Source organism: Pseudophryne corroboree, chromosome 2 (genome assembly GCF_028390025.1).
Source record: "Pseudophryne corroboree isolate aPseCor3 chromosome 2, aPseCor3.hap2, whole genome shotgun sequence".
Taxonomy (NCBI): Eukaryota; Metazoa; Chordata; class Amphibia; order Anura; family Myobatrachidae; genus Pseudophryne; species Pseudophryne corroboree.
Window position 1 is genome coordinate 156,358,072 of NC_086445.1, and position 14,102 is coordinate 156,372,173.

General features: G+C 46.1%; 1 protein-coding gene across 1 annotated transcript; it reads right to left on the reverse strand.

Annotated features, from left to right (window-relative positions):
* Positions 1 to 207: 207 nt before the first annotated feature.
* Positions 208 to 13,813, reverse strand: LOC134990745 (uncharacterized). Its single transcript, XM_063950717.1, has 7 exons — positions 13,440 to 13,813; positions 12,530 to 13,060; positions 11,417 to 11,588; positions 3,215 to 3,965; positions 2,758 to 3,130; positions 2,427 to 2,448; positions 208 to 1,124 (listed from the first exon to the last, which is right to left on the reverse strand). Exons 1-6 carry the CDS (start codon positions 13,811 to 13,813, stop codon positions 2,445 to 2,447), a joined length of 2,205 nt encoding a protein of 734 aa, XP_063806787.1. The 3' UTR covers positions 208 to 1,124; positions 2,427 to 2,444.
* Between the last annotated feature and the right edge of the window lie 289 nt (positions 13,814 to 14,102).

Genomic DNA, 14,102 nt, shown 5'->3' on the forward strand with positions numbered 1-14,102 from the left:
TCAGAAGGCCAACATATCATAGCATTCCCACACTCCCTGAAAGCTGCCCTTACTAAATAAGTGCAAACAGGTTTGACTAGAACAATTAGTAATTTTGAGAATGTAACTTACACACAAAAAAACAGTGTGTCATTAGGCTGCATAACAAAGTGAAGCATGTGATTTGTAAGTGTAAATATTCAGACTACACAGGCCCAAGTGTAAAAGGCAAACAACATACTAAACTCCACTCAGGTCTAACTGTTTACCAGAAAAACTAACACATATAAACCCTGTTCTCCTGGCAACCCTGGCTACCTAATGAGTGTCAACCTAGAGTGGACACACAAAACATTGCACACATACACACTGTACATATAATGACACTCACAAATATGTAAAGGCAACATGTACACCATGATGAAATTTTCAAATATTTGTCCAGGGTCCAAGAATTCAAACAGTACAACACTGCATGTTTTGACATTGTAAGTGTAAGTGGGTAATCATTTTTTTCATTATAAAACAAAACTTACTTTCCACGGCAACCTCAAGACTCCCGGACCGGTCTGCAGGGGCTTCCTCTGCCCATTCACTGGGTGGGGATGTTGGCTGGATGGGGGAAGGTGGCTGGATGGGGGAAGGAGGAGGGATTGGGGAAGGAGGAGGGATTGGGGAAGGAGGAGGGATTGGGGCAGGAGGCTGGATGGGGGAAGGAGGCTGGATTTGGTTGCCAATTTCAGAGGGGGGGTCTGATTGAGAGGGCGAGGGGGGCGGAGAGAAAGTTAAGGCAATAGAGGGTGTGGGGGGTTCAGATTGGGATGTAGAATTAGAAGGAGAAGGGGTATGGGAAGGAGGAGAAGGGGTCCCAGAAAGAGATGGAGAGGTGTGGTGAGAAGGGGAATGGAAAGTGGAGTGGGCCAGGGAAGCTGATGGGGCCTGGGAAGCTGAGGTGGACTGGGAAGATGAGGTGGACTGGGAAGCTGAGGGGGACTGGGAAGCTGAGGGGGACTGGGAAGCTGAGGGGGACTGTGAAGGGGAGGGGGAGTGAGAAGGGGAGGGGGAGTGAGAAGGGGAGGGGGAGTGTGAAGGTGAGGGGGAGTGGGAAGGGGAAGGGGGTGGTGAGTTTTGCCGTTGTTGTTGTCCTAGAATGATAATTGTGTACAAATTTTGTAAACATGAGAAATTACATAGTAATCAATTTCTTTTCTCAATGTTCTGTTCAATGTTAAATGTTTTTTTTTTGTAATAGCAAAGCAAACATGTTAAGATCCTCTTCATGTTGGCCACAGCAAACAAAATGAGTCCAAATTTTTACTTTGAAGCTCATTCCTTCATCTAGTCAATTGAGTCATAGTGATTGGTCTAGGCAACATCACCAGATTACTATTCCAGGAACCTTATTATATAGCCAGCACTGATCAAGTTTTTTGGTTCTTTTTCCTGCCTGCTTCTTATTTGTTTGAAACATGCACTTGTTTGGTGTTACTTTGCTACAGTCAGTACTGTTTTCCCTAACCACACACAGTGTCATAATTTCCAAAAAAGGACACAGCAGGTTGCAATTAGCCTACCATTTACTGTAAAATGATTGAAATTCCAAGGGGATTACAGCAGGAATTTCGTTTGCAATTGGCCAAAAGCATGTGCACTGCAGGGGTGGCAGATATAACATGTGCAGAGAGAGTTAGATTTTGTTGGTTTGTGTAATTATGGGCAGGGTAAATACATGCTGCTTTATTTTAACAATGCAAATTTATATGCAGATTTAACATACCCCACCCAAAAATTACTCTCTCTGCACATGTTACATATGCTTCCCCTGCAGTGCACATTGTATTGAACAATTGAACCATAAATTCCGGAAGCCCTAAACTTGGAAAATCACCCATTAGCACAATTTTGACCCAAAACATTATGTAAGGTAACTTACTTCGTGTATGCAGAGCCTGAATTTGCTGGCGGATCTCCGCCAACAAATCTGGAGTCCTCCTACGGAGATCACTCCACCTCCTTTCTAGCTGGATGATTGTCCGCCTGCTGCGGACGCGAGTCCGCAGCAGGCGGCGGACCTCCGCGTAGGCCTCGCGCTTCACCCGATTGGGGATGAAGCGCCCAACGCGGCCTACGCGGCGGTCCATCACCGCAACCAGCAAGCGGAGCTCCCGCCTGGTGAACGGTGCTGCACGCATCATGGCAATGGCGTTTTCCTTATTTGGGCATATATTTATAGTGTCTGTTAGCATGTGATTGGTCAAAAATCTATGTTGTCATTTCTAATAACTTTATTGATCTTTGCAATGCTGTGAAGAGCAGAGTGTTATTTGGCACGAGCGGAAATTCGCATTAGCAGAAGCGAAAATGTTTTGAACACAAATTTAAGAAAACAAAACACACACAGAGACACAGACTTTAGATAAAATTACTATACATATCTGTGTACTCACCACAGTTCGTGTGATCATTCAGCTGGACAGTCACAAAGTGTGAAACATTTAGTATCATTTGTTTGTGTGTTTGGTTACATAATCAGGATTTGAGGATATAAAATAAATAAGGACACTATTTATTAACATTACAGTATTTAAATTTCTAAATAAACATTGTAAGCTTAACGTGTTTTTGGTTTTTGTTAAAAAAATCAATTACCCATTCCAACACAACAAAAGCCTTACCCAATCACTTTACAAGATCATACAAAATGCAATCATGGTTTAAAAAACATAAGCATACTGTGTTGTATTATTTCTGCAAATATAAAATATAAAAACACTATACCTGAAATATTCTGCAACAATTCTTGCCCTCACTTGGCTCCCCCTCCGTGTCACACTCCCCCCACCGAAGCGTGGACCAACCCCTGGCTCCTCATCAGGCAATTCCTCTGCCTGAGGAAGCTCTACACTACTCCTTACCGCGATATTATGTAGTATTGCGCACAGGACCACTATTTTACTTGCCATCTCCGGCGAATACATGATGTCGCCACCAGTGCGGTGGAGCACACGAAACCGCCCTTTAAGGACACCAATTGTGCGCTCCACCAGCTGCCTAGTGGCAGTAAGCGCGGAGTTAAATGCCATCTGTGGTCCTGGCCTGGGATTACGGTAAGGAGTCATGAGCCAGGGGGTGCAAGGATATCCACGGTCTCCTGTTGGTAGATAATCCAATATTTCAAAATAGTATATTTGTCAAGTTATTTTTGTTTGTTTCAAAAATTAAAGCAAAAACTCACCCAATAACCACATGTCTGCTCGTTGACTTGATCTTAATCTCTGCCATATCCCTGATTGTCTAATGACATATGCATCATGGGAACTTCCAGTAAACTTTGCATTCAGGGAAAGGATCTGGAGGGATGGCCCACAAACAACCATTACATTCAGAGAATGAAACAGTTTCCTGTTTCTAAAAATTTCTTCATTATGTCTTGGTGGCTGAATAGCAACATGTGTGCCATCCACAACCCCAATAACATGTGGGAAGCGACTACCACCTTCCGCAAATTGCCGCTTCACCACATCTAGGGCACCAACATCCAAAGGCATATCAATGAACTGCTTCACCCGCTTTAGGAAAGCCTGGCAGACACGCCGCAGGACCTTACTGAACTGGCCCTGCGACATGCCAACCAGGTCTCCCACAACATGCTGATATGAGGCTGTAGCCAAAAAATGTAACACTGCAAGGAATTGTGTCAATGGTGGTATTGCTGTAGGATACCGAATTTCAGACTCCAGATCACTCTCTATTATGGAGAGAGTGTCTAGGATTAGATGTGGTGGCAGCCGGTATCTACGCACCACCACATCATCTGGCATCCCAAAAAGTAGGACACGGGTTCGGAAAATTGGTGGCCTAGCACGCCTCCGTTGCCTTGGTTGATGAGGAGCCGGCTGTGGTTGTGGGGCTTGCGGTTGGGGTGGGAGTGCTGGCGTGGGTTGGGGAGGTAGGGCTTCTGCTGCAATATATATTGACATCACACACTTTTAAAAAAAAAAAAAAAACAAAGATGAAGAATACAAAACTAAAGTTTGTCAAATATACTACAATAAAATGCTTTGACAAATGTGGTGTCAACTTACTGCAGGAGCGTACATTTTTTCTGTGTTGAATTCATGTCCAAAATGTAAAACAATTTTGCAAATAAAAAATAAAGAACAAATTTAATTAAAAATACATATGTTATTTTTACAATTCCCAAAAAAAATTTTTGGGTACATTTCTCTGCATAAAAAACTTCACAAACACCAATAAAAAACCACAAACCAAAAAAAATAGGCATTTAGTAGCTAGACCAGGAAAGACAAACACTACTTTGCAGATCAATCCTGGTAAAAAAAAATTTGGTTTAGCCAAAAGGAAAAAAAACATAAGCTCAACAATTTTAAAAAACACAAACAGGCACCAACACAGGCCAAGGACACTTACCTGCTCAAAAAGAAATGAAAACTTGGTGTTCCCTAGCACACCAATCCAAAGAAATATCAAAGGGTTATATGACCCAAAAACAAGCACCTACAAGAGAACACAAATGAGAGTCACAAATAACATACAGACCATTAAAACAAACAGCCACCAATACAGGCCAAGGACACTTACCTGCTCAAAAAGAAATGAAAACTTGGTGTTCCCTAGCACACCAATCCAAAGAAATATCAAAGGGTTATATGACCCAAAAACAAGCACCTACAAGAGAACACAAATGAGAGTCACAAATAACATACAGACCATTAAAACAAACAGCCACCAATACAGGCCAAGGACACTTACCTGCTCAAAAAGAAATGAAAACTTGGTGTTCCCTAGCACACCAATCCAAAGAAATATCAAAGGGTTATATGACCCAAAAACAAGCACCTACAAGAGAACACAAATGAGAGTCACAAATAACATACAGACCATTAAAACAAACAGCCACCAATACAGGCCAAGGACACTTACCTGCTCAAAAAGAAATGAAAACTTGGTGTTCCCTAGCACACCAATCCAAAGAAATATCAAAGGGTTATATGACCCAAAAACAAGCACCTACAAGAGAACACAAATGAGAGTCACAAATAACATACAGACCATTAAAACAAACAGCCACCAATACAGGCCAAGGACACTTACCTGCTCAAAAAGAAATGAAAACTTGGTGTTCCCTAGCACACCAATCCAAAGAAATATCAAAGGGTTATATGACCCAAAAACAAGCACCTACAAGAGAACACAAATGAGAGTCACAAATAATAAGCACAGGTTTATTTTCACAAATGGACTTGCCAAATATATATGGGATTAAATAATTTAACAAAAAAACATTAATAAAACACTTTGACTTCCAAAAATTAACAATAACATTTCCACAATACTCACAAACGAAAAATTGCATAAAAAATGCAACACTGTCTATATTCCAAACGCAAACGAAAGGACAAAGGTATGCTTGACAATTACTCACTCTGCAAATTCCACTAGCACCTTCACGCACAAGCCAACAAACAAATGAAACTCCAAACTACCTACACTCACAGCGTGCAAACTCGGCCCTTAAATAAGCAGTGCAATCATTCACCAGATTAATAGTGTACACCTGTGTGAATTAACGATTCGCACGTAGGTATATAAGCGCACACACCTCGGCATACACACATCACAAACATGGCTTCTCGTGAGCAAATCGCAGCAGAGCTAGACCGCATTGCAGAGCAGCAGATGGCATTGCAGAAACAACGCTTAGAGTGGCAAAGGCGCTTGTTAGAATCCGCCTCTGCGGATGTTGAGGCAGGACCTAGTACTCTGCAAATTTCTGCTTCTGAACCTCAACAATTGAGTGGGGATACCCTGCCACACACACATAGTGAGCAAACTGAGGGAGAATTGACTTTAGCCACACAAACACAGCAGACAGAAGCTGCTAGTGAGGAGGAAGATGGAGATGACCAACCAGAAGAAACCTCACAGGCTACCTCCAGACGGAAAAAAAGACAGCCTGCATTCACTAAGAGGGAGTTGCGTGTCTTGGTCACGCAGGCCATGGCCAAAATACATAGAGGGCCAAAAAACATGGGTGCTGCTTCAAAAGAACGCATCTGGAGAGACATCACAAAATCTGTGAATGAAGTTGGCTCTGTCGTCAGAACATCACAGGAAGTGAGACGACGGTAAGTGCATCTTGACAATCCATTTTCTGTGCTAAGTTGATCAAAAAATATAGTTACATATCATGTTCTGTCTAGCAAACACAAGCAGAACATGTGTGCTATATATTTTCTACAACCAATAATAATACTCAACTTTGTCCCTCTTTCACAATACATATGTAGGTGGGCCGACTTCAAATCCCGCCTGAAGGCAAAGAGGGCTGCGGAGTGGAATGCCTCAAGGGCTACAGGGGGTGGACCACCTGTCGCTGTGGAGTATACTGACTTGGAGGAGATGGCGATGGACTGTGTCAGTTATGAGGAGGGCCAAGGGGTGTCTCATATGGACACGGACCTGCCTGAGATTCTGACGGGACATGACTTGGAAGGTAAGTTTACACATTTATTTGTCTGTAATTTGAACTGTATTTAGAATCTTTTACTAATTTATACTCCAACTTTTTCCCCACACATTCTTCTATTTGCTTGGCACAAAACACAGCACAGGGTGGTGAACAGTTTGAGTCACAGGCCGGTTATGTGGTTGAGGCTGAGGTGGAGGGACCTAGTGGGTCTGGCAGTGTGGGCCAACAAAACCCACCTATGCAGGTTCCTACTGGCCCCCCCACCCAACCCTCTGCTATCCCGGAGATCCTGCTTGAAATTGCTAGGTATGGTGAGAGCCTAAACACATTTCAAGACGGGGTCATCCGGGAGGTAAGCCAGATAGCTGTCCGGCTCACTGAGATCCGAACCTGTGTTGAGCAAGGTGTTGCTCAACTCTGCCAAGGTCTGGCAGAGATCAGGCAGGCCCAAGAACAACTGGCCTCCTCAAACCAAAGCCTTGCAAATAACATCTTGCAAGGGCTCCAGGCCATCGCTGTCTCCCTTGCCCACAGTGGCAGAGAGCCAACCACATCGGCTCCCTCCCCTGCCCCTGCCCAGGAAGAACAGGCCACTGGGCAGGCCCAACGAAGGTCACTCCGCAGACCAAGCAAAGAAGATCAGCCTCAGGCGGGGAGAAAAAGAAGAAAGTGATGTCTCTCCAGATGGGCAGCACCCATGTTTTTGTAGTTGCCTCTATGTTATTTTGGAGTTGGCTTGTGTGGCCAGAATGGATCACTCCCTCTTAGTGAAATGTCTTTTTTCTGTTTGGAGGAATTGTAGCCTGTGAGTTTCTTTGAACAAACAACAGAGCCATCTTCCTCTCACTAGTGTGCTGTGTATTGTTGTGTTTGTGTGGTGGATACTAATTCTTTTTCATTTGGTATCAAATTTGTGTGTGGCAGGGTGTGTAATATGTTTAATTTATGCATTTAAAAGATACTTTTGTCAGAAGCAGAAATTTGCAGAGTACTGAGTTCTGCTATATAATTATTGTCAGTGCCATCTGCTTGGTGCTTGGTCTATCTCTGCCTGTGAGACTCATGTGGAGCCATGTTTAAATGTTGTGTAATATTATTACCGTAATAAAAAAAAAAAATACAAATGTGTGCAATTTCTTGAAGGTAATGCATTAGCAAAATCTTAGTTACCAAAAGATTAGGTCAACATATAGACACTTGATGACCAATCTGCTAATTCTCCTTAAAATTATAAATATTTTTAAAAAAAAGGTATGCTTTGCACCACACTTTAATGTCCATATTAATAAAACAGACACGACAACTTGATTAAATATCTTTGGTCAACATGACATCATTGAAAACATTGACAGATATTATAAACATATATTATTGTGACTTTTCAAACTAAATCATAGTGTATGCTGCATTATGTGGGTGTTGGTTAATTGATAAGAATGTAGCAGAATTCTCTAACTTTATCTAAAAATGTAACTTGTTTGTATTTAGTAGTCTAACACACATTAAAACATTTCTACAAAATGCTTACACACCAAGGTAAACACAAATAACAACCTTATTTGACAGTGTGTGAGATTAATATGTGAGTAGAATAAACATGTAATGTGTGTTCAGTCAATTGGTGGTTGGTAACTTTCATGTGCTCAGTAATTAACAAGTAATTGGACATCAGATGAATGTGCTCTCCAATTAACTGCTAATTACTGCATACACACTTGTACCAGTACTTCGCAAATGTAGAGTAACTGCAGACCTACTCTGCTGCTGCGTGAATGTTGCTACGGTTTCCTATGTTAGTTTTAACAGCGACAATGTTTATTTGCGAAAACCACGCCCAGTGCTAGTTGCATACTCCCACACAGTACGCCCACTTTCACGCCCATGTCGGAGCATTGCGAAGTCTCGCCTCCGCCACGCCCACGCCACTCCTCGTTTTCGTTTGGCAGTTACGGCTTTTTTTTTCCTAAGTAATTTTGCACAGTTGTCGTACGTATGTCGTCGCGCATGCGTAATCACGCATTTGCGCATGCGCAGATACTTACATTTCGGACATTTGCGATGCGATGACTCTTAGCGATCAACTCGAAATGAGGGCCTATATACGTATGTGTGTGACTAACCTACAGATGACAGTAAGGTCAAACTATCTGACTAAACACCACACTCTCCATGTGATATTTCTTTAAATTGTCCAAATAAGCATTGTCATGGCAACTGTGATCAAATATGACACCACTGTGTGGAAAAACTCTGAAAATGAATTATTCATTGTTAAACATCAGTCATGCATGTGACACAGCCTAAGATATCCCAGAGCTGAGCACAATCCTCTTGCGAATACACAATTTAAACCAAGCTAAACATAAGGCGCCCATAACTTTATTGTGATTACATAAACCTTTTCTTAAGCTAGCTTATCACTAAAATAAAACGACACCACACACTGAAATAAAGACACGGACACGGTAGCTGGAGTTAAAGGTCAGACGATATTTATTGATCGCTGACCAACTCTTTAAACTATAATTGTGATCGAATTAGAATTAATTTAGATTATAGATTTAAATTTAGCTTGGAGGATGGCAAAAGAAAGTCGCTACCAGACACCAGCTCCAGTCACCTAGATGAAAACCACCAAACCAAGGAGGGGAGTACCCAGACCCCGCCTCCTTCCCGCATAACCCGCATTGTGCTGGCCTCACCACTCTTTTCTCTGGCAAACGTTCGGTTCCCGCAGGGGAACGTCTAAATGTCCAACCGCAAGAGAAGGACACACCTGCCGTCCTTCTAAAGAGGGTGCCCCACAATGACCACTTATGCCTGTGTGACAGCTGGTTGGTAGCGACTTCCCGCCAATCTGGCTTTCAATAGCCAACTGCAGGAAACAAAAACAATCGATACAATCCGGGAGGGCGGGCGGGCATACAATGAATGGCAAGAGGAAGTCTGAGGAAAATGGCCCTGCCCTATATACTATCCTAAGACCAACCCATGAAGCTTGATGGACAACCCTCTAATCCAATAGGTAAAAACCACCGGAAAAAAATGATCTGCCTAGCAACTGCTTAGTCATTAAACTACCAATCACCAAAAGTTGGGCTCTTATATGGCTTCAGGCTTATGCAGACTTCAGCTTATCTAAGGCGCCCATAACTGTATTGTGATTACATAAACCTTTTCTTAAGCTAGCTTATCACTAAAATAAAACGACACCACACACTGAAATAAAGACACGGACACGGTAGCTGGAGTTAAAGGTCAGACGATATTTATTGATCGCTGACCAACTCTTTAAACTATAATTGTGATCGAATTAGAATTAATTTAGATTATAGATTTAAATTTAGCTTGGAGGATGGCAAAAGAAAGTCGCTACCAGACACCAGCTCCAGTCACCTAGATGAAAACCACCAAACCAAGGAGGGGAGTACCCAGACCCCGCCTCCTTCCCGCATAACCTGCATTGTGCTGGCCTCACCACTCTTTTCTCTGGCAAGCGTTCGGTTCCCGCAGGGGAACGTCTAAATGTCCAACCGCAAGAGAAGGACACACCTGCCATCCTTCTAAAGAGGGTGCCCCACAATGACCACTTATGCCTGTGTGACAGCTGGCTGGTAGCAACTTCCCGCCACCAAGGTTTACAAACCGCCACCGCCATCCGAAACCAGCAAACAATAACCAACTAAGAACAAACTAAATAGCCCTACCGAAAAGGACCAAAAACATCCTCCAGGAAAATCTGCACTCCGTCCGGAGAAAGATGAACCCCATCCTCCTTGTAGAACTGCCTATTACGCAGCACAAGTAAAGGATGCCTGATCGCTACTCCATCTATGGCCCTGACAAAGAGAGACACTGCCGAATTCACCTTCTTGCGGGCCTTCTCCAGCGCCGAGAAACGCACCGCACCACGCCAATGAAAACGCGGAACTATCTCCGAACAAACAATGCGTACTCCTGGCCAGTGACAACGAATCGCCACCAAATCCACCTTAATGGACAAAATCAAATCTATGCCCTTAACTCGACCTAAGTCATTCCCACCTAAATGAAGGATAATACAACTAGGGCGACCCCAGCGGCGCTCACGGGAAAAAAGGAGCCGCAACAAATCACCCCACAGCATACCTCTGACACCTAACCATCGCAATTCCCTAGACCCAAAAACATCAGCTGCCCTAAGTGCCATGGGATGCCTCGCCGCCCAAAAAATATAGGAATGGCCAACCAGCCATACATGCTCCCCAAATTCAACGATAGCTGAAAAAGAAAAAACACCCTAACATCAGAATTGTGAACACAAAAACATACAAATGCATAACATGAGAACCCAAGTGAAGGAGAAAACTCAAAAAACCTCCCGTGGACCTTAGAGAACAGCCAATTGAAATTAGGCCCCCTCGGAGGAAACATTTTAAAAATTCACTTCACACCCTCGATTCCTGAACGGTAGCGTTCAAAAACCGACGAGTAAACACGTTTTTGGGTTAGCGCAACAGGCGCACCTACATCTTATCCAAACGGACATAAGACCTATAGGAGGCAGACTTCCAACGGCCCAGCTCCCGAATAGCCGCCGGGGATGAACCCGTAGCCGCTGCATGGGTAGCCACCCCAATCCGAAAGGAATGGGTACCGAAGCCTGCCCCCCGCAAGCCCAATGCCGCCAAACATTTCTTAAACACAGCAGCAAATTGAAACTTGCGCGTGCACCAGCAACTGGTCGCCCCCCGAAGGCCTCAACCGCATATACTCCTGCGTCAACCACAGCGGGCAAACACCCGTTTCCTCCTGGGCCTCCAAGGACACCCAGCGACCCCGACCTGTTTGATCTGTCTTGGACCGCACAATCCTACAGAGCAACAGGCCATCCTGCATGCGCACATTCCCGTAAAGCAGACCCGACTCCCGAGATGCCTTGCTGCAAGCCACTAATTCGCTCACTCGGAAAGCCCCAAAAAAGGCTAGGGCATACGCGCAACTAAACAAAGCCACCTCGAACTCCGAGGTCGCAATTTGAGGCAGCACCCGCAGCAACTCTGTTAGAAGCTGCAACGTCACGGGTCTACGGGAGTCCGAGGGCGCCGGACGCAACCTAGCCCAACCTTTAAGCGCTCTGGAAAGGACAAAAGACCCGGTGGGGTCCGTCATCCCGTGGAGCCGCGAGTGAAAAGAAATGCCCGCAAGGGCAGACGACATGGCCGCTTTAGACCTACCCGTTTGGTAATGTTCCCAAACAAAGGCCATCAAGACGTCAGCCGGGGACTCACCTGCCACACTGTACCTACTTTGAAAGACCGACCAATCGCGCCAGGCCGCATCATACGCTCTAAGAGTGGAAGGAGCCAAAGCGCACCTGGCCAGAGCAGCTAACCCGATTCGACAATCTGCCAGACAGAAGGCGGGCACGGTAAACCCTCCGCCGCCGCACCCGGAACCAAAGCCCGGAACTTATCAAATTGAAATCGAGACAGTGCATCCGCAATTCCGTTGTCGATTCCGGGAACGTGGCGGGCCCTGAAATTAATATTGCGCTGCAAGAAAACTAACACTAGATGCCGTAGAAGCCTCAAAGCCTGTGGAGAGGAGGAACGCTGATTATTAATCGCGTCTACCACCCCCAAGTTGTCGCAACGGAACGAGATGTCCCGATTCGCGAACTGGCCGGCCCACAATTCAAGAGCAACTATGATCGGGAACAACTCCAGCAAAAGGAGGTTCTTGGTGAAACCTCGCGCTACCCAAGAGGCCGGCCAGGCAGCAGCGCACCATGCCCCGGCAAAAAACGCCCCAAAACCCTGACTGCCTGAGGCATCCGTGAACAATTGGAGCCACCTGCTGGAACAGCAAGGCGAAGGCCACAAAACTTCCCTATTGAAGGACACCAGGAAGGAAACCCAAATCCGCAAATCATCCCTGATCTCGCGGGAAAGGTACACGGTGTGATGCTGCCGGACCGTCCCCGCTGTGGCCCGTTCAAGTTTGCGACAGAAAACCCTACCCATGGGGATAATCCGACACGCAAAGTTGAACGAACCCAGCAAAGACTGAACTTACTTAAGCCGCACCCTGCGTTTGCCTAAACAATCATGAATCGAACCTAAAAGCTTATGCACTTTATCCTCGGGGAGGCGACAGCAACCCGCCACCGTGTCTATTTCAATTCCTAAATAGCTAAGAGAAGTGCAGGGGCCCTCACACTTCTCCTGTGCGACGGGCACCCCCAAACTTTCGAACAAGGACCTAGCCACCGACAGAATATCCCCACAGATCGATCTGCCCCCTGGGCCCACAAAGAGAAAGTCGTCCAGGTAGTGAGCAACCCCGAGCTGGCCGGAGGCGGCCTGGACGCACCAGTGCAAAAACGTGCTAAAACTCTCAAAGTAGGCGCAGGAGACAGAACAACCCATGGGGAGACACCGATCCACGTAAAACTTGTCCCCCAGTTTAAAACCCAGAAACCGCAGGGAATCCGGATGCAGTGGAAGTAGTCGAAACGCCGACTCCACGTCCAATTTTGCCAACAGGCCACCCGGACCACAGTCCCGCACCAAGTGCAGAGCGTCATCAAAAGACTGATAACGTACCCTGCACACGGCCTGCGGAATGGAGTCATTAACCGAAACGCCCGGAGGATGCGACAAGTGCTGTATCAGGCGGAACTTGCCCGGGGCCTTCTTGGGCACCACCCCAACGGGGGAAATGCACAAGGAGGGCAGCGGGGGAAAGGCGTAGGGCCCACACATGCGCCCCAAGCCGATCTCTGCGTCCACCTTCCGCCGGACCTCCTGCGGGAATTCGCGAGCCAACTTCAAATTCTGGCGCGCCACTACGTGCACCGAATCCGAAAAGGGCAGACGAAAACCGTGTCGAAAACCTTCCAAGAGGAATGACGCTGCCGACTTGTCAGGGTATAAGCTCAGCCAGCAGCGCAATTCCTGAACTCGAATCAGGGAGAAGGCCTTACTTGCCAACTCCCCCGGCCTCGGCTGGAGCGGAGGGTTTACCGCTCGCCGCCGAGGTGCAATCTTTGGCCAGGTGACTGGCCCCGCACAACCTACACGAGTGGCGAAAACGACAATTCACCCCTTTGGCGCATTTGCCCTCGTTGTAGGCAAAACACTTTCCTTTTCCCACCGAGCGGGAACCCGGAGCCCCGGTCGCCCCGGGCTTCTTGACCGTGGCGTCCGGAGCGGGCTTAACCTGCTGTGTGACCTCCAACCACACCTCGACATCCTTAAAACCCGCGGGCAGGATGGGGTTACTATCCTGATTACGACGGAATTTCTCATCGTAATCCCGCCAAGCGAAACCTTTGGATTTTAAGTACATGTCATGCATTGCGGAAGGCACTTTCCCCAATGCCACCCGGTTTCTTAGCTGCGTCAAAACCCTGCCGCATCTCATCCGTAAGGGTGAAGATGTCAACGTACTTCCCCTTCCGAATTTTTTCTCGCATCCGTTTACGAACCCCGAGTGTAACTGCCGTATTGGCGCAATGCACCATCTCCGTATAACGGGGGGGGGGGTGTCGGGGGGCATTGCCGACGCCGGCGCTGCCCCTTTCCGTGATTCCTTCGCCATGCGCCGCGCGATAAGTCTAGCTAATTTACGCGGGCGCCGCGGAGAA

Bases quoted from the DNA above. Each gene is read 5' to 3' on its own strand.
- LOC134990745 (XM_063950717.1), bottom strand. From the start codon at position 13,813: ATGCATGACATGTACTTAAAATCCAAAGGTTTCGCTTGGCGGGATTAC. The intron at 13,061-13,439 runs GTAAGGCCTTCT...GGCCGTGTGCAG, and splicing joins GAGGCCGGGGGAGTTGGCAA to GGTACGTTATCAGTCTTTTG. The intron at 11,589-12,529 runs GTAAGTTCAGTC...TGTCCTTTCCAG, and splicing joins AAACGCAGGGTGCGGCTTAA to AGCGCTTAAAGGTTGGGCTA.